The sequence below is a fragment of the Ovis canadensis genome, chromosome 6 (assembly GCF_042477335.2).
Source record: "Ovis canadensis isolate MfBH-ARS-UI-01 breed Bighorn chromosome 6, ARS-UI_OviCan_v2, whole genome shotgun sequence".
Lineage (NCBI taxonomy): Eukaryota > Metazoa > Chordata > Mammalia > Artiodactyla > Bovidae > Ovis > Ovis canadensis.
The window spans coordinates 112,458,270-112,479,475 of NC_091250.1; the positions used below are offsets into that span (position 1 = coordinate 112,458,270).

The 21,206-nt window shown below is 39.1% G+C and overlaps 1 protein-coding gene across 1 annotated transcript in view; it reads right to left on the bottom strand.

The window, feature by feature from the left end:
• Nucleotides 1-12,627: 12,627 nt before the first annotated feature.
• Nucleotides 12,628-21,206, bottom strand: part of PRKG2 (protein kinase cGMP-dependent 2) — a 132,402-nt gene continuing 123,823 nt past the window's right edge. Inside the window, exons 18-19 of the mRNA XM_069593207.1 lie at nt 17,914-17,980; nt 12,628-15,638 (exon numbers count right to left, since the gene is read on the bottom strand). Coding sequence (XP_069449308.1) covers nt 15,543-15,638; nt 17,914-17,980 — 163 coding nt within the window. The 3' untranslated portion in view covers nt 12,628-15,542. The remainder of the gene's footprint in view (nt 15,639-17,913; nt 17,981-21,206) is intronic.

Below are 21,206 nucleotides of genomic sequence, written 5' to 3' on the forward strand. Positions count from 1 at the left end.
GGTTCTTTTCTAGAAGCATCCACCCGCCTATTAGGATGAGTTCCAGTAGAGTAGCAAAGTCTCAGCTGACGTTAAGCTTCTGGAAGTCAACAGCCAAGCTTTGGTCCTGAGAAAGGATTATCTAAATTCTTCTATCTCCTTTATCTTATAAAGGATCGGGCCTTGTTAACAGACCAGAGAATTTTGAGCATGTAAGGAAAGTCCAGGGAAATAAAGAAAGAGGGAGAAGCCTACCCTTTTCTAGCCAGAGGGAACTGTGAAAGGAAGGAAGGAGGAGAGGACACCCTTCCTCCCATGTTTGGGACTCAAGACAAGCTGCTCTAGAATAAATGTCAGCATAGTAACTTTGGGGACACAGCGTGGCCTGTAGTACAAGTGTGGTGTGCTCAGTTGTGTCTGACTCTTTGCAACCCCATGGACTCTAGCTTGCCAGGCTCCTCTGTCCATGGGACTTCCCAGGCAAAAACACTGGGAGTGGCATGCCATTTCCTACTCCAGGGGATCTTCCCAACCCAGGGATAGAAGCCGTGTCTCCTGAATTGGCAGGCAAATTCTTTACCACTGAGACACCTGGGAAGCCAAGACTCTGAGCTAATTTGTCCTAGGTCCATATGGTTTCTGCATTGTGAAAACAAAACCTATAATTCTGAAGGTCTGCTAGGTTGCTCCTCAGAGAGCATCACCTTAGTAGGTGGCTTTGTAAGTGAGCAGGTCAAGTAAAGCTGGAAGGGACCACAGTCAATCCCTAAAGGTCTTCGGTGCCAGCAGTAACCACAAGGAAGCTGAGTCATTGAGGGAAGGCTTGGGCCTTGTCTCAGCCTAGAGGGAACAAATGATGGGCTTCTCCAGCCAAAGACTTCTGCCATGAACATCAGTCAAACACATGGCAACCACGTGGGTATTGAGCCTTGTCTCACTCTCCATCTTGGTCAGGGACATAATTAGAAGAGAGGCTAAATGAAAATCTGAGCAATTTTGTTTAAGAGAGACTGAATGTTTTCTCAAACTCTGTAATTTACCAGAATTTCTTTCTTGTGTTGGGCTTAGTCACTGTGTCCAGCTCTTTATAACCCTTTGGATTGGAGCCCACCAGGCTCCTCTGTCTACGGGATTTTTCAGGCAAGAATACTAAAGTGGGTTGCCATTTTCTACTCCAGGGGATGACCCCATCCCAGGGATCAAACTCGTGTCTCCTGCATTGCAGGCAGATTCTTTACCACTGAGCCAACAGGGAAGCCCCTAGAACCTCCTGTTTGTTAGTCCCTCCATTGTGTCTGACTCTTTGCAACTCCATGGACTGAAGCCCCAACAGACTCCTCTGTCCATGGAATTCTCCAGGCAAGAGTCCTGGATTGGGTAGCCACTCCTTTCCCCACAGAATCTTCCCAACCCAGGGATTTAACCCAGGTCTCCTGCATTGCAGGTGGACTCTTCACTGTCTGAGCCACCAGGGAAACCTCCTAGGGAGCTAATAAATCCCACAGAGGTCCAGGCTCCTTCACATGGAATGGGGCCTAGGCCTTGATACTTGTATTAGTCCCCATCAAATGCTGATATCAATCAAAATTTGAGAACCACTGCCCTAAGAGGACTGTAGAAATTATTTCATTGGATTAACTTTAAACTAGATGAGACTTTTCATGTCCTCTCACTAATCAATATGTAGAAGCCCGAATGGTATAAGCTACAGATACAGCTTTTTAATTTATATTTTTTCTATGAATATCCAGATTTTATGTTGAATTACATTTTGTAATGCCTTCCATCTGTTTAACAACTTACAGTCATCCTCTTAGAATATATGCCTCATGATGGAAGTAGTCTGGTCTATGTTGATCACTGGTAATCACCAGGTCTGGTACAGAGAAGACACACAAATATGTGTTGAAAGAATCCTTCAATCAGTTGGTTCATTAACTAGTTAAGTAATTTATGCATATGTACTTAGTGGAGAGAATTTGGTGTCAGAAGATACTCTGCCTGAGGATGATTTAAAAGGTTGAGGGGACAAGACTCAGAAAGTCTGGCAGACGCATAACTAGATATTATCTAAAAATAGCTTAAAACACCCAGTAAAGTAAATCACCTGCTGATAACAAGCAAAAGCCTTAACTTGCATCTGTAAAAGTTTGAGGCAAAGATTTAAGTAAAAGCTTAATGCTGGACAAGCCTGATAAGGTATGTCAGTCACCTGCCTTTAGAGTGATTTGATGGAGTAGACTGTGTATTTGATGTTCCCCAGTTCTTTCTTTCGGAGAAGGAAATGGTACCCCACTCCAGTACACTTGCTTGGAAAATCCAGTGGACGGAGGAGCCTGGTAGGCTGCAGTCCATGGGGTCGCTAAGAGTCGGACACGACTGAGAGACTTCACTTTCACTTTTCATTTTCATGCATTGGAGAAGGAAATGGCAACCCACTCCAGTGTTCTTGCCTGGAGAATCCCAGGGACGGGGGAGCCTGGTAGGCTGCCATCTATGCAGTCACACAGAGTTGGACATGACTAAAGCGACTTAGCAGCAGCAGCAGCAGCAGCAGTCCTTTCTTTTTTTCAGTGATTTTTCTAGTATCTAGCCTAGCTCTCTGTTTCAAGTGTATGTTTTAAAGTAAACGTCCTTGACCATAAAATAGAAGTTCAGTGTATAAAATGTAGCAATAGATAAAAATATCTATGATCACACTGCCTTGAGATCATCACTGTTCACTTACCAGGTCATCCAATAAATATGAATATAGATTAAGACTGTGAATTTGGTCCTCCTTCTGTACCCTCAATGCCTGGTAGAGTGCCTGGAACAGTACTTAATAAGTGTTGAATGAATCAATTAAGAAGCACATTAAATATTTTTCTTCATATTTACTATGCCTGAGTATAAAAGGGTTCCTCTTAATCCCTTTGATCAAGAATGTATATATATATATGTACATATTAATATTTTTATTAGCCTTTCTTTACTTTCTTTGGCCTTGATTCATGGATCGAATTTTTAAGTATTTCTAGTTACACCTTAATATTTTCACTCTTCTTACCCTGTTTGGTCTACTTGGTTTCCAGGACTGATACATTGCCAGTGCCTTCCTTGAGCTCATCATATTTTCTTCTGCTTTTTATTTTCTTTTCCTTTTTTTTAAAAAAAAAGTTCATTTATTTATTTTTGGCTGAACTGGGTCTTTGTTGCTGCACACGGGCTTTCTCTGATTGCCGTGAGTGGGGTCTACTCTCTAGCTGTGGTGTAAGGGCTTCTCATTTTGGTAGCTTCTCTTGTTGCAGAGCATGGGCTCTAGGCAGGGTCTTCAGCAGTTTTGGCACACAGGCTTAGTCATCCTGTGGCATGTGGAATCTTCCCAGACTAGGGATCAAACTCGTGTCCCCTGCATTGGCAGGTGGATTCTTAACCGCTGGACCACCAGGGAAGTCCTGCTTCTTATTTTCTTAATGCATGTCCACCTGTTTTTTTCCTGAGGAAGTTAATACTTATCAAAACAAATTTCTTATTTTTTTATTATACCATTTTAAATTCATAACAACTAAATAAACAAAAATGTTTTGGTTTTATGCTTTCCAAAACTGAAAATGCTCCAGGTTGAACTCAGTGTAGAGCTTGTCTGTAAACCGCCTGAGACAAATTGATATTGCTGGTTTCAGGTGGGTCATGTGGCCTGTGCTCTGCATACGCTGATAAGTGAAAATGGGTAGAAAGACAGGAAGCAAATCTCATTAGTTAAAGATTCTAAATAAATCACATAAGAATAATGATATATATAGGTTTGAAATGGAGTGACTTTGTACTGTGTTAATTTAGCTAAGCCAGAAATATATTCCCCAGATTCCCCTTCTCTAGGCAATTCTGAGTCTGGCTTTGCCACGAGAGACATCTGCCTGTATCTGTGAGACACCTCAAATGTTGGTGAGTAGCAGCCATGTTTATATTCTGGAGGTCGGTGCAAAGGCCAAGCACAGTTGCACCTCGTGCACATTTCTGTTGATATCCTGGTTCACATCGGTGGTGAAGGGCAGTGGCCAGACGTGTGGTTCCTCCAACTCCAGCCAGACTGCTCCTTTGGCAATGCCAGTGCTGAGCCAGGTGTATAAAAGTGTCAGCTTATCCTACAAGCCACCCGTGTGGCCAAAGTTGGCAACCTTGAACGAGACATAGATTCTCATTTGTCTTTATGGGTTCTGGTTTGCCAGTTTGTCTTCCTATGTTCACTTTGTTCTTGTCTCTCTTACTTCATGTCTATCTTTCCTTCCCAATCTAGTGATTTAACTCCACACACACATTTCTTATCTCACCATTTCTACAGGTCCCAAATCTGGGAGTTGCTTATCTGGCTCCTTTGGCTCATGGACTCTCAATAGGCTTTGACCAAGTACTGGCTAAGGTTATATTTTAATCCGGAGGCTCAACCAAAGGAGGATATACTTGCAATTGTTGGCAGGATTCGGTTCATCACAGGTTGTGGGACTGGGCGCCTCATTTCCTTATTGGCTGTTGGCCAGTGGTTTCCTTCATTATTTGCCACGTGAGTTCCTCCATAGAGAAGTTCACGTCATGGCAGCTGGCTTCCATCGGAGCAAGCAAATGAGAGAGAAAGCAAAGGCAGGCAAGATAGAAGCAGGTTCATTTTGCAACATAATCTCAGAAGCGGAGGGCGGTCCTAAGATGGCGGAGGAATAGGACGTGAAGACCACTTTCTCCCTCACAAACTCCTCAAAAGAACATTTCAACACTGAGCAAACTCCACAAAACAACTTCTGTAGGCTGGCAGAGGACATCAGGCAACCAGAAAAGCAGACCATTGTCTTCAAAAACAGTGAACCTCTCTGGGTGTCCCTCAACGTGGAGAAACTTTTCATCTTTAACCTAGATGTTTTATCATTGGTGCTGTATAGATGGAGAAGTCTAGAGGCTACTGTAAAAATAAAACTGAAAACCAGAAGCAGGAGGCTTAAGTCCAAAGCCTGAAAACATCAGAGAACTCCTGAATTCAGGGAACATTAAGCAATAGGAGCTCATCAAATGCCTCCATACCTACACTGAAACCAACTCCACCCAAGGACCAACAAGTTCCAGAACAAGACATACCACACAAATTCTCCAGCAACACAGGAACACACTCCTGAGCTTCAATATACAGGCAGCTCAAAGTTACTCCTAAACCTTTGACATCTCATAACCCATTACTGATCACTCCACTGCACTCCAGAGAGAAGAAACCCAGCTCCACCCACCAGAACTCCAACACAAGCCTCCCTAACTAGGAAACCTAGACAAGCCACTGATACAACCCCACCCACAGTGAGGAAGCTCCATAATAAAGAGAACTCCACAAATTACCAGAATACAAAAAGGCCACCCCAAACGCAGCAATATAATCAAGATGAAGAGACAGAGGAATACTCAGCAGGTAAAGGAACAGGAGGGTTGCCCACCAAACCAAACAAAAGAGGAAGAAGTAGGGAATCTACCTGAAAAGAATTCCAAATATTGATAGTGAAAATGATCCAAAATCTTGAAATCAAAATGGCATCACAGATAAATAGCCTAGAGACAAAGATTGAGAAGATGCAAGAAAGGTTTAACAAGGACCTAGAAGAAATAAAAAAGAGTCAATATATAATGAATAATGCAATAAATGAGATCAGAAACACTCTGGAAGCAACAAATAGCAGAATAATGGAGGCAGAAGATAGGATTAGTGAAATAGAAGATAGAATGGTAGAAATAAATGAATCAGAGAGGAAACAAGAAAAATGAATTAAAAGAAATGAGGAAAACCTCAGAAACCTCCACGACGATATGAAATGCTCCAACATTCGAATTATAGGAGTCGCAGAAGAAGAAGACAAAAAGAGAGACCATGAGAAAATCCTTGAGGAGATAATAGTTGAAAACTTCCCTAAAATGGGGAAGGAAATAATCACCCAAGTCCAAGAAACACGGAGAGTTCCAAATAGGATAAACCCAAGGCGAAACACCCCAAGACACATATTAATCAAATTAACAAAGATCAAACACAAAGAACAAATATTAAAAGCAGCAAGGGAAAAACAACAAATGACACACAAGGGGATTCCCCTAAGGATAACAGCTGATCTTTCAATAGAAACTCTTCAGGCCAGGAGGGAATGGCAAGACATACTTAAAGTGATGAAAGAAAATAACCTACAGCCCAGATTACTGTACCCAGCAAGGATCTCACTCAAATACGAAGGAGAAATCAAAAGCTTTACAGACAAGCAAAAGCTGAGAGAATTCAGCACCACCAAACCAGCTCTCCAACAAATCCTAAAGGATATTCTCTAGACAGAAACACAAAAAGGGTGTATAAACCCGAACCCAAAACAATAAAGTAAATGGTAACAGGATCATACTTATCAATAATTACCTTAAATGTAAATGGGTTGAATGCCCCAACCAAAAGACAAAGACTGGCCGAATGGATACAAAAACAAGACCCCTCTATATGCTGCTTACAAGAGACCCACCTCAAAACAAGGGACACATACAGACTGAAAGTGAAGGGCTGGAAAAAGATATACCATGCAAATAGAGACCAAAAGAAAGCAGGAGTGGCAATACTCATTTCTGATAAAATAGACTTTAAAACAAAGGCTGTGAAAAGAGACAAAGAAGGCCACTACATAATGATCAAAGGATCAATCCAAGAAGAAGATATAACAATTATAAATATATATGCACCCAATATAGGAGCACCGCAATATGTAAGACGAATGCTAACAAGTATGAAAGGGGAAATCAACAATAACACAATAATAGTGGGAGACTTTAATACCCCACTCACACCTACAGACAGATCAACTAAACAGAAAATCAACAAAGAAACGCAAACTTTAAATGATACATTAGGCCAGTTAGACCTAATTGATATCTATAGGACATTTCACCCCAAAACAATGAATTTCACCTTTTTCTCAAGTGCTCATGGAACATTCTCCAGGATAGATCACATCCTGGGCCATAAATCTAAACTTGATAAATTCAAAAAAATTGAAATCATTCCAAGCATCTTTTCTGACCAATGCATTAAGATTAGATCTCAATTACAGGAGAAAAACTATTTAAAATTCCAACATATGGAGGTTGAACAACACACTTCTGAATAACCAACAAATCACAGAAGAAATAAAAAAAGAAATCAAAATATGCATAGAAACTAATGAAAATGAAAACACAACAACCCAAAACCTGTGGGACACTATAAAAGCAGTGCTAAGAGGAAAGTTCATAGCAATACAGGCATACCTCAAGAAACAAGAAAAAAGTCAAATAAATAACCTAACTCTACACCTAAAGCAACTAGAAAAGGAAGAATTGGAGAACCCCAGAGTGAGTAGAAGGAAAGAAGTCTTAAAAATTAGGGCAGAAATAAATGCAAAAGAAACAAAAGAGACCATAGCAAAAATCAACAAAGCCAAAAGCTGGTTCTTTGAAAGGATAAATAAAATTGACAAACCATTAGCCAGACTCATCAAGAAGCAAAGAGAGAAAAATCAAATCAATAAAATTAGAAATGAAAATGGAGAGATCACAACAGACGACACAGAAATACAAAGGATCATAAGAGACTACTATCAGCAGTTATATGCCAATAAAATGGACAACGTGGAAGAAGTGGACAAATTCCTAGACAAGTACAATTTTCCAAAACTGAACCAGGAAGAAATAGAAAATCTTAACAGACCCATCACAAGCATGGAAACTGAAACTGTAATCAGAAACCTTCCAGCAAACAAAAGCCCAGGTCCAGACGGCTTCACAGCTGAATTCTACCAAAAATTTCGAGAAGAGCTAACACCTATCCTCCTCAAACTCTTCCAGAATATTGCAGAGGAAGGGAAACTTCCAAACTCATTCTATGAGGTCACCGTCACCCTAATACCAAAACCTGACAAAGATACTACAAAAAAAGAAAACTACAGGCCAATATCACTGATGAACATAGATGCAAAAATCCTCAACAAAATTCTAGCAATCAGAATCCAACAACACATTAAAAAGATCATACACCATGACCAAGTGGGCTTTATCCCAGGGATGCAAGGATTCTTCAATATCCACAAATCAATCAATGTAATTCACCACATTAACAAATTGAAAAATAAAAACCATATGATTATCTCAATAGATGCAGAGAAGGCCTTTGACAAAATTCAACATCCATTTATGATAAAAACTCTCCAGAAAGCAGGAATAGAAGGAACATACCTCCACATAATAAAAGCTATATATGACAAACCCACAGCAAACATTATCCTCAATGCTGAAAAATTGAAAGCATTTCCTCTAAAGTCAGGAACAAGACAAGGGTGCCCACTTTCACCGCTACTATTCAACATAGTTCTGGAAGTTTTGGCCACAGCAATCAGAGCAGAAAAAGAAATAAAAGGAATCCAAATTGGAAAAGAAGAAGTAAAACTTTCACTGTTTGCAGATGACATGATCCTCTACATGGAAAACCCTAAAAACTCCACCAGAAAATTACTAGAGCTAATCAATGAATATAGTAAAGTTGCAGGATATAAAATCAACACACAGAAATCCCTTGCATTCCTATACACGAATAATGAGAAAGTAGAAAAAGAAATTAAGGAAACAATTCCATTCACCATTGCAACGAAAAGAATAAAATACTTAGGAATATATCTACCTAAAGAAACTAAAGACCTATATATAGAAAACTATAAAACACTGATGAAAGAAATCAAAGAGGACACTAATAGATGGAGAAATATACCATGTTCATGGATTGGAAGAATCAATATAGTGAAAATGAGTATACTACCCAAAGCAATTTACAAATTCAATGCAATCCCTATCAAGCTACCAGCCACATTTTTCACAGAACTAGAACAAATAATTTCAAGATTTGTATGGAAATACAAAAAACCTCGAATAGCCAAAGCAATCTTGAGAAAGAAGAATGGAACTGGAGGAATCAACTTGCCTGACTTCAGGCTCTACTACAAAGCCACAGTCATCAAGACAGTATGGTACTGGCACAAGGACAGACATATAGATCAATGGAACAAAATAGAAAGCCCAGAGATAAATTCACACACTTATGGACACCTTATCTTTGACAAAGGAGGCAAGAATATACAATGGAGTAAAGACAATCTTTTTAACAAGTGGTGCTGGGAAAACTAGTTAACCACTTGTAAAAGAATGAAACTAGATCACTTTCTAACACCGCACACAAAAATAAACTCAAAATGGATTAAAGATCTAAATGTAAGACCAGAAACTATAAAACTCCTAGAGGAGAATATAGGCAAAACACTCTCCAACATAAATCACAGCAGGATCCTCTATGATCCACCCTCCAGAATTCTGGAAATAAAAGCAAAACTAAACAAATGGGATCTAATTAAAATTAAAAGCTTCTGCACAACAAAGGAAAATATAAGCAAAGTGAAAAGACAGCCTTCTGAATGGGAGAAAATAATAGCAAATGAAACAACTGACAAACAACTAATCTCAAAAATATACAAGCAACTTATGCAGCTCAATTCCAGAAAAATAAATGACCCAATCAAAAAATGGGCCAAAGAACTAAATAGACATTTCTCCAAAGAAGACATACAGATGGCTAACAAACACATGAAAAGATGCTCAACATCACTCATTATTAGAGAAATGCAAATCAAAACCACAATGAGGTACCACTTCACACCAGTCAGAATGTCTGCGATCCAAAAATCTCCAAGCAATAAATGCTGGAGAGGGTGTGGAGAAAAGGGAACCCTCCTACACTGTTGGTGGGAATGCAAACTAGTACAGCCACTATGGAGAACAGTGTGGAGATTCCTTAAAAAATTGCAAATAGAACTACCTTATGACCCAGCAATCCCACTTCTGGGCATACACACCGAGGAAACCAGAAGTGAAAGAGACACATGTACCCCAATGTTCATCGCAGCACTGTTTATAATAGCCAGGACATGGAAACAACCTAGATGTCCATCAGCAGATGAATGGATAAGAAAGCTGTGGTACATATACAAAATGGAGTATTACTCAGCTGTTAAAAAGAATACATTTGAATCAGTTCTGATGAGATGGATGAAACTGGAGCCGATTATACAGAGTGAAGTAAGCCAGAAAGAAAAACACCAATACAGTATACTAACACATATATATGGAATTTAGAAAGATGGCAATGATGACCCTGTATGCAAGACAGCAAAAAAGACACAGATGTGTATAATAGACTTTTGGACTCAGAGGGAGAGGGAGAGGGTGGGATGATTTGGGAGAATGGCATTCGAACATGTATACTATCATGTAAGAATCGAATCGCCAGTCTATGTCCGACGCAGGATACAGCATGCTTGGGGCTGGTGCACAGTGATGACCCAGAGAGATGTTATGGGGAGGGAGGTGGGAGGGGGGTTCATGTTTGGGAACGCATGTACACCCGTGGTGGATTCATGTCAATGTATGGCAAAACCAATACAGTATTGTAAAGTAAAATAAAGTAAAAAATAAATAAATAAATAAATAAATCTCAGAAGCGACTTCCCATCAATTTTATTCTATCTATTTGTAGAAGGACGTAACTAGATTCAGTCAACAATCAAGGGAAGGTGATTATAAAAGGGCATGAACACCATAAGCTGGATTCATTGAAAGGCATCCTTCTTTTTCTATTGTTGTTTTTAAATATTTATTTATTCATTTGTGTCTTAGTTGTGGCACACAAGATATGCAGTCTTCCCTGTGACATGTGATATCTGTTAGTTGCAGTTGTGGGATCTAGTTCCCTGACCAGATATCAAACCTGGGCCGCCAGCATTGCAAGCACCGAGTCTCAGCCACTGGATCACCAGGGAGGTCCCTGGAAAGCAGCTTTGAGGTTGACTACCAAGCCTTTCAAACAGCCAAAAGGCTTTCTCAATATCTTAAGCATGTGCTATACACATCTTCTATTTCTTAAAAATAGAACTTCTAAGCATCATTTTTTCCATAACGTCCTCACAGAAAAGATTTGTGCATGTAGCTTTTGCCTAATGGAGTGGATCATGAATTGACACATAGGAAACTCACCAAGTTTTTAAAGAAAATATATCAGCTTGGAGTAAAGAAAGAGAGACAAATTGAAAAAAGCATCTCTACCATCAAACATGTAGTCAGGAAACAGGCTAAGAGGTCTGCTCAGTGGCAAATACTAGCCATATCTTATAGAAGAAAAAAAAAAGGTGTGTGTGGGGGGTGGAAACTCAGAGGCAAAACCAAGATTCTACAAGGTGGAGCCAAAAGCTATGGCAAACAGCTCACAGGGAGTGGGACTGAGCCCTAAGCAGTGAAATGGTAACCTGCATCAGACTAAATTTCAGAATTCTATGGAAGGCTTTGTGCCTCTAATTTTCTCCCTCTTGGAATGCAAGGATCTGTTGTGGTTATCATTTGGTTGTCTCACCATTCAGTGCTGTGAGTGTGAGAATAGATGTCTTATTAACTTAGGTCACAGGCATTTTGACCTAAAAGAATATATCCAAGGAATCACATCTGATGTGTCTTCATCCACACCTGAATGGGACTTAGATGACAAGATCCCAGACCTTGAGTTTGAGTCTGATATTATGAGATGATCTTTTTACAGAGCGAGGGAATGCATTTATTTTGCACAAGGTAGTAATATAAGTAGTCTGTGGCCAGACAGTGGGTTGTGGTGGTTTTAAAACTTTCTTGCAAATTCTTTGAAACTCTCATTAAGAAACGGAGCCTCTGTTCCCTCCCCACAAATCAGGTGGGCTTGTGCTTCCACCTGTAGAATATGGCAGAAGTGATGAGGTGTGACTCCAGTGCTGGTTCATAAAGTTTAGTGGTGCTTCTGCTTGTTGGCTGGAACTCTTGCTCTCAAAGGCACACAAAAGGAGTCTGACTACTCTAATGACGTCATAACGTGAGGAATTCAAACCATGTGGAGGATGTGCGTAGGCATGCTGGACAGCAGTCCTAGTCTTTGAGTAGTCCCAGCTCGGGCTCCAGACACGCGTGAACAAGGCTTCAGGTAATTACAGCTCTCAGCCACTGAGTCACCCCAGTCTTTGAATCTTTCCACCTGATGTCCCAGATACTGTGGTGCAGAGACAAGCCATCTTTGTCACGTGCTGTCCAAATTCCTGACCCACCAAATCTAGAAGAAGAATCCAAGCAACTAAGAGGTGAGTGAGTGGAAGTCACTCAGTCATGTCCAGCTCTTTGAGACCCCATAGACTGTAGCCTGCCAGGCTCCTCTGTCCATGGAATTCTCCAGACCAGAATTCTGGAGTGGGTGGCCATTCCCCTCTCCAGGGGATGTTCCCAACCCAGGGACTGAACACAGGTCTCCCACATTGCAGGTGGATTCTTTACTGTCTGAGCCACCAGGGAAGCTTAACTAAGAAGTTGTGGGTGAATTTGTTATATTGTTATAGCAACTGGAACTAAGCCATGAAAAACCATCACAGCTAAACTGAAAATGAAAGGTATATTTGAGTCCAATATTTAGCTTTCAAGGCAGTTAATAATCAGTGTTTTTATAATTATTTTAGAATCTTGTGTGAATGAAATAATGATGTAAATACTCCTAGTATAATACTTGGCAATAAAAAACAAGAGTTTATTATTATACCAAAAGATATATATGCATATATTTATTTCCAAATGGTTATTATCAATGACCTACAAGTAATAATATTCTGGCCCAATGTTCCAAAACTTTACATGTACCACCCCTAAGTTATAGATGAATAAATATATGGTTTGTTATCCAAGGTCACACATATCTAGGAAGAGCAGGAATTCAAACCCATAGTATTTTACTCCAAATCTTTTCCTTTTCATCACAACATTCTCCTCACCCCAGATATTTTAATATCTAGAGAAAATAGGAAATTACCATTGTGAAAAGCTGACCCCACAGAGAAGAGGCTCAAGAATGAAAAATCAACTTTGTACCCAGAAAAGACAGATTAAGAATGATTTAATGATTAGGAATATGAAGGATCTGTATAGATAGGAATAATTTTCTGTATTTTCTAAGAATACCTATATTTATAAAAAGTTAAAATTTAGAAACTTAGGTGAGCAGTGAGCTCTTAATAAGCACTTCATTTTGGTGAGGATTAACTCTTCATATGCACTAAACCTTAACCATCTTTACTTCATGATTTAAAAGAAAAAGAAAAGATTGACATTGTATTTAATTGATACAGTTATGCATACAGATACCAATGATACACAGAGTTCAGGACTAAATGGTTATTAAGGCCCCTTTAATTCTAACAGAGATAGTAACAGTACTTTCCATCTATGCAGCATTGATTATTTCATTGAAATTGGTAAAGGACTCTCTATCTATCAACTTACTCCCCAAAACAGTCCCCTAAAGTAGGCATTATTTTCCTGTGCCTTTTTCTACAAGTGAGAAAGCTAGTACTCAAAAAAGTGAAGTCATTTTCCCACGGTCACCCAGCTACAAAACAGAATTGGGATTGTATTATGGTTAGATCTCTCATTTCTTCATCTTTATAAAGTACTCCAAAGGAAACCCAATAAAATCACATATGGAGATTATATAATGACATGGCCAGTCATAGCCAAAGTAAACTTGTAGTACTCTAAGTTAGTTTTTATTTGTATATATGTAAGTTGTTTTTGAATTACAACTACTGATCACCTTTGAGAATACCATTGCTAATATAACTGTACAGTTCTAATATTAACCTAATACATGAATTTCCTACATTTATAAGTGGGTAATTGAAAAATATATACATGGAAAAACATACAGTGCTTACAAACCAAATGCAAATAAAACTCTTTAAAAAATCTTAGAAATTCATTAAGCGGGTTACATCGATCCTATTAAAAATGCTTCATCTATGTACAACTTTAAAAATACTACTCCAGGAAACAAAAATTCTTTGGTTCAGCAAAAAGATTCTAAATGTGGAAATATAATTTGTTAAGGATGCACCTTCTTGGGTGGGGCCTGACTCATCTGTTTCAACACTTCAGAAAGCAGATAACTGATTCTCCGAAAGCTGAAAATATGGGTGGATTGTGGGTAGAGGTTGCTTTTCCTATAGAACATCAGCATATGGAAATATAACCAGGAGCTTGAATAATGCAGAGGCTTCATTAATGGAACTTTTTAATGCAGAAGAAACGTTATTTTTACTCTGCTAGATCAGAAAGGTGGGAAGTCGGCTCCTTATCCATTTGGAAAGGAGGGTGAGAGAATAATCATGATTGATACATAAAAACATTCTACTAGCAAAGTTCTTAGGCACTGGCATCCAACACTATTGAAACAAATCTACCCATCATTTGGAAGACTACGGAGGAGACAGGAGGGGACTTGATGTCGGGTGTCCTTGTTACTGGACATTACTTCTTGAGCGGCTGGCCTGCCTTAAATATCTAAAATTATAAATAGTCCCATGACTCACACAACTTTTTAAAAAATTATTAATGCAACAGTGATTTTGGTTTGCATCAATATTTGCCAATGGGATTTTCATTAAAAATTAACTGTGTTTATTCTGTACTCTTGGTTTATTAATAGCAACAGTCACAGAACTGGTCAAAATATCTCAGAGTCTCAAAGAGTCAACATTTTGATCTTTTGGAAGTTTTTCTCCTCCACAGGTAAGGGGAAGGAAAAGCCTTCACAATCTAGTTTCTGCATGTTTTCTAAGTTGATTGTGAAAATATTTAATATGTAAGATAAAACTTTTCCAAAGACCCCTCAATTAACCACACGTTACAACCACCTCTCACAAGACTTTTGCAAAGTCTCTGAGGTACCACAGCTGGTCACAGGAAAATAAAAAATATTTTTTGCTTTGTTTATTTTTTCTAAGTTCTCCAATACAATATAATTACCTGGAAGGAAGAATTAACTCATTTATGTTAGGAAGTGGTACCAAGGACTAATATTCAAATTTGCCTTTCCCCAGACTACTTTCAGAAGCATATTAATTTATTTCTAGGTTGAATGCAGGTGAAAACCAAGAATTGCTATTGACTACCAAGTTTCCTGCAAACCCCAATTTCAAGATGCCATGATGCTTATGTGAGATTGTTGGGAAAGGGAAATTTTCCAAAATTAACCCTTGTTCTTCTTTCTATTTGAATGACTTAGTTGCTCAAGGACAAGACATTTTTTAAACCTTACTAGGACTTAAATGAGACAAGAATGATAAGGACAGAGCAATAGATTTCAGAGAAGATAATGTCCCTTTAACAAAAATGGTTCTGACTTCGAAGAGGGGACTAAGACAGCTTTCAACATTTGAGAAAAACAAAGAATGGAACACATGAATAATTCACAGCATCTAAAGGAGACGTTATAATTCAGAACCACCTCTGCACCCACTCTCTCCCACCCCCAGATTATGGGCAGGGATTTCGTTTCTCTAATGGTCTTCCAAAAGATACTGTCAAACTCCAAGGAGAAATGATCAGTGTTGGATTGCTAGGACTTCTAGTCCTCTTGATTCTGTAGGCAGTGATCATCTTTCCTTCTCTCAGAAGTCTTTATCCCAGCCTGACAGCTCATCTGGAGGTACCCCCCTTTCAGGAGGATACTTGTCAAAGTAGCTGTGATCTGTGGGTCCACTGAGCTAGTAGAGAAAAGATGAAACCAAAGGTGAGAACACATGGGAATGCTCCCTGTATCTGAACACTGATTTTATACTGCAGCCACTTGTAAGGTACGCATAAGGAAAAGACGACCAGTTACCAGTTTTGAATCACACTCTCAACCTCATGAGATCTCCCCTTTAGAACAAATGGATTGGATTCCAGAATTACCTTTGATAGGAGCTACCTGGCCTGAGAAGTTATTTCTGAAAGAAAAGGTGAAAAAATGGTATCTATTTTTCAAACTGGAAAACATTTTAAAAGGAAATATTTTTTCTTTAAAAATGGGTCAGAATCCTTCTTCCACTTTGTATGTTTCTCACCAATCGAAATTTTATATGGCTAATTGACACATATAAAGTCTCCAGAAGTTCAAACAATGGGAAAATTCAAAATGTTTGTTTTGAATGACTTTGTTGAAAGAATTAAATGACTCTGGTGTTCAGTTACTCTGGAAATCAAGTGGTTTCCAATTTTTAGTCTTCAAACAATTTTCATTAGTATCTAATTGAATTATCAGCTGGTAGATAATTGAAAATACTATTTATAATCCATCATAATGAGTTTTGGAGAGACAAGGAGACTACTCAGGTGTTCAAAGTGACATTTTATTACAAAACCTTCCACTCTCATTTACTTATTTACGTGAACACAACTCTTAGCACATTCATCTATTGGACTGGCCAAAAAGTTCATTTGGGTTTTTCTGGAAGATGGTATGGAAAAACCTAAATGAACTTTTTGACCAACCCAATATATAAAGAGATGGTGATGGACAGGGAGGCCTGGTGTGCTACGATTCATGGGGACGCAAAGAGCCGGACACGACTGAGCGACTGAACTGAACTGAACTGAATATATAAAAATAATTTTTAAGAGAAATAGAACTGATGTGGAATCTGGTTCCACTTTTTCATAAATAATATTTATCTTCAAGTACATTTAATAATTTCTTTCCAAAGCATTTTGTTTAATAATTACTTTAAAATTTATAATGTATTTATATTGTTTGATACTGCATCTTACAAAAATGTAATTGTAACTGAATTCAGAAGAAATATCTGTGCTGCCAACAAAATCTTTACTCTCACAAAAATTTTAAATTAAAAAAAATTAAAATTTAAAGTTTTTAAAGGATGAGCAATAAAAGGCTTTCCAGCATAAAAATCTTTTACATTAGGATAAAATTTTACAGGGAAAATCTAATGGAAATATGGAGATATATGGAGGCATTCAGAGAGAAAAAGGAATGATATAATATTTCTGTCTGTATTTTAAAATTATTTTAAAAATAATTATTTATGTCCAAAAAACAACATTCGGGGACTGAGTACTGGAAATGTAGCTAGTTGTAATTAAGATGTGATGAGAAGTGGAAAATCCACTTGAGATTTTTGAAAATTTAGAAAGATCTCATTAATATTCTATGTTGGTTACAATTTGAAATGTAACATGTAAAGGGTTCCCTGGTGCTACCAAGGGCTTCTCTGTGGCTCAGCTGGTAAAGAATTTGCCCACAATGTGGAAGACCTGGGTTCAATCCCCAGGTTGGGAAGATCCCCTGGATACGGGAATGGCTACCCACTCCAGTATTCTAGCCTGGAGAATTCCATGGACTGTATAGTCCATGGGGTCACAGAGAGTCAGACATGACTGAGAGATTTTCACTTTCATTTTCACATGTGGAAATAATAATCCTTAATGTAGTAAAATAATTAAAACTAATTTCACCTATTTCTTTTAACCCTTTTAAATATGGCTACTGGAAGATTTTAAATTGCATATAGGTTCATATTATATTTCTAGAACCATATTTCAGCCTGACCAACACTGATGACCTTGGGACTTAGGAATGAAAGTGTCACTCAGTCGTGTCCGACTCTTTTTGACTCCATGGACTATACAGCCCACCAGCCTCCTCTGTTCACGGAATTCTCCAGGCAAGAATATTGGAGTGAGTAGCCATTCCCTTCTCCAGGAGATCTTCCTGACCCAGAATCCAGCCTGGTCTCCTTCATTACTTAGATTCACATGTAATGCATTCCTAAGAGTTGAGCTAACGTCCATTAACGGGTAATAGAATCATATTTGCATAGAATCACAATTGCAAAGACATTTTTACTTAAATTTAAAAACTTAAAATTTTTAAGATGTATTACACACATACACTCGAGTGTGCACACATGATCACACACTTAAATCTGTTTACAAAAACACCTAGAAAAAAAATCAAGAGAGTGACATCAGCTACCATACCTCTCTTTGTAAAGGTGATGGAAGATTTCGTGCTTTCAGTCCCTCCCAATTAAAACCATTTAACCACCTGAGAAATGAGAAAAAGCACAGAGGAATATTACTGATCTGATACACTATTAGCATGTCATGTTATCTGTCAACCCATTCTGTTGCCTGCTTCCTGCCTGCAACGGTGTAGCTGCAAGTAATCAGAGAGAAATACTCACTGTGCCCACAGACACACACACACACACACACACACACACACACACACATCTGTGTATCTCACATTACATCCATGCCCACTACCTTCCAGGGAGGGGGCTTTAGTGTCTCCAGCAGTCAGTCTGGATCTCTCTGTTTTTCCACTCATTGCCACACTCTTTTAGACTCATAATCCATTCTTTGTCCTCTCTCCTCAAACTTTCAGAACCTCCTCTCCATCCTCACTCCCAAATGATAGCCTGGCTTCCTATTTCATGAAGAAAATTGGAGCAAAAAAAGGAACTCCTACAATTTTTGACCAGCGTAATGCTACATGCAAGTTCAGGAGCTAAGTCATGTCTGACTCTTTGTGACCCAAGGACTGTAGCCTGCCAGGCTTCCTCTGTCCATGAGATGTTTCAGGCAAGAATACTGGAGTGGGTTGCCATTTCCTTCTCCTATGTACCTGCCTATGTACCCACATCTGTGTGCTTCCCTTCTCTCCTGTGCCATGAATGCATTGCCTTTGCTTCCAGTTGAGGTCAGCTCCTCTAGACATTCTCTATTCAAACATGCTCCTTAAAATCTTACCTCTCCTGAATTTTCTCTGCTGGTGCATTCAGATCAGTGTGGAAACAATGAAATTCTTGCAACCACAAAGCACTCTCCCTTCACCTGAACTTTTCTCCAACTCTCACTCCAGTTCTCTCTTCTCATTGGAAGAAAACTTGAAAGAGTAACCTAATCACTGTATCAACTGCACACAACAAAAACACTGCTGCCTGCTCATGCCAAAGAATGCTCAAACTACCGCACAATTGCACTCATCTCACACGCTAGTTAAGTAATGCTCAAAATTCTCCAACCCACACTTTGGCAATACGTGAACTGTGAACTTCCAGATGTTCAAGCTGGATTTAGAAAAGGCAGAGGACCCAGAGATCAAATTGCCAACATCCGCTGGATCATCGAAAAAGCAAGAGAGTTCCAGAAAAACATCTATTTCTGCTTTATTGACTATGCCAAAGCCTTTGACTGTGTGGATCACAACAAACCATGGACAATTCTGAAAGAGATGGGAATACCAGACCATCTGACCTGCCTCTTGAGAAACCTGTATGCAGGTCAGGAAGCAACAGTTAGAACTGGACATGGAACAACAGACTGGTTCCAAATAGGAAAAAGAGTATGTCAAGGCTGTATATTTTCACCCTGCTTATTTAACTTATATGCAGAGTACATCATGAGAAATGCTGGACTGGAAGAAGCACAAGCTGGAATCCAGATTGCTGGGAGAAATATCAATAACCTCAGACATGCAGATGACACCACCCTCATGGCAGAAAGTGAAGAGGAACTAAAGAGCCTCTTGATGAAAGTGAAAGAAGAGAGTGAAAAAGTTGGCTTAAGCTCAACATTCAGAAAACGAAGATCATGGCATCCGGTCCCATCACTTCATGGGAAATAGATGGGGAAACAGTGAAAACAGTGGCTGACTTTATTTTTCTGGGTTCTAAAATCACTACAGATGGTGACTGCAGCCATGAAATTAAAAGACGCTTACTCCTTGGAAGAAAAGTTATGACCAACCTAGATAGCATATTAGAAAGCAGAGATATCACTTTGTCAACAAAGGTCCATCTAGTCATGGATGTGACATGGATGTTTTTCCCGTAGTCATATATGGATGTGACAGTTGGACTATAAAGAAAGCTGAGCACTGAAGAAACTGTGGTGTTGGAGAAGACTCTTGAGAGTCACTTGGACTGCAAGGAGATCCAACCAGTCCATCCTAAAGGAGATCAGTCCTGGGTGTTCATTGGAAGGACTGATGTTGAAGCTGAAACTCCAATACTTTGGCTACCTGATGCAAAGAGCTGATTCATTTGAAAAGACCCTGATGCTGGGAGGGATTGAGGGCAGGAGGAAAAGGGGACAACAGAAGATGAGCCGGATGGCATCACTGGCTTAATGGACATGGGTTTGGGTGGACTCTTGGAGTTGGTGATGGACAGGGAGGCCTGGCATGCTGCGGTTCATGCGGTCTCAAAGAGTCGGACACGACTGAGCGAATGAACTGAACTGAACTGATTCCAGTAAACACTGAATGTTGCCTGCACTGAAGCCATTAGCCACTGTAGCCACCTGGCAAGCAATTTGGGGTGGAGAAAAACCTAACACTGGCACTAGATAATTAAGATATATACCAAAATAATAATGTCAAGAAGATGCCCAGACTCTTGCATCTTCTCATATATAGAAAAGCAGTAAAATCGTTGACTTGTGATGTCTTTTATCTGTGATTAGCAGTAAATGTTTTTTCTCTCTTTTTTTAAATTGAAGTATAGTTGCTGTACAGTATTATATGTTACAGATGTATAATACAGTGACTGACAATTTTAAAAGGTTATACTCCATTTATAGTTATTACAAAATCGGCTATATTTCCTGTGTTGTACAATATATCTTTGTAGCTTGTTCTTTACCTAATACCTAATAGTTTGTAGGTAAACTCTTCCTCCTCTACCCTTAGATTGCCCCACCCTGTTTCAGCAGTAATCTTCTCATGTCCTACTACACGCTTTTTTCTTAAGCAAAAACTCCTATATATCCCAGCTCCTCCCTTACCTCTCTGGAGCAGTTTCTCAGAGATAGCTGAGAGGCTACCTCCCAGGCTATCGTCCTCAATAAGGTCTTTAAATAAAACCTAACTTGCAACTTTTAGGTTGTGTGTTTTGCTTCAGTCGACATTATCCATTTTATCCTGGGCATACTTCAGTCAGATTTCACCCTCTCCACTCCATGAAATTGCCTTGATTCTCAGTTTTAACCTCGCTGCCAGCAGCATTTGCCACAGCTTATCACTCACATTTACCCATCACTCACACTTACTCATCACTCACACTTACTCAAACACTTCCTTTGCTTGGCTCCAGAAACATACTCTTGTTCTGGCTTTCTTCTTACCTTCCTGAGTACTTTTTCTCCTTTTCCACTGCTATTTCCATATGAAGTTGTTGTGCTCTGGAGCTCAGTCATTGGACCTGTTCATTTTTCAACTACCCTCACTTTGTAGGTAATCTCATTCAGTCTTATGGCTTTAAATAGCA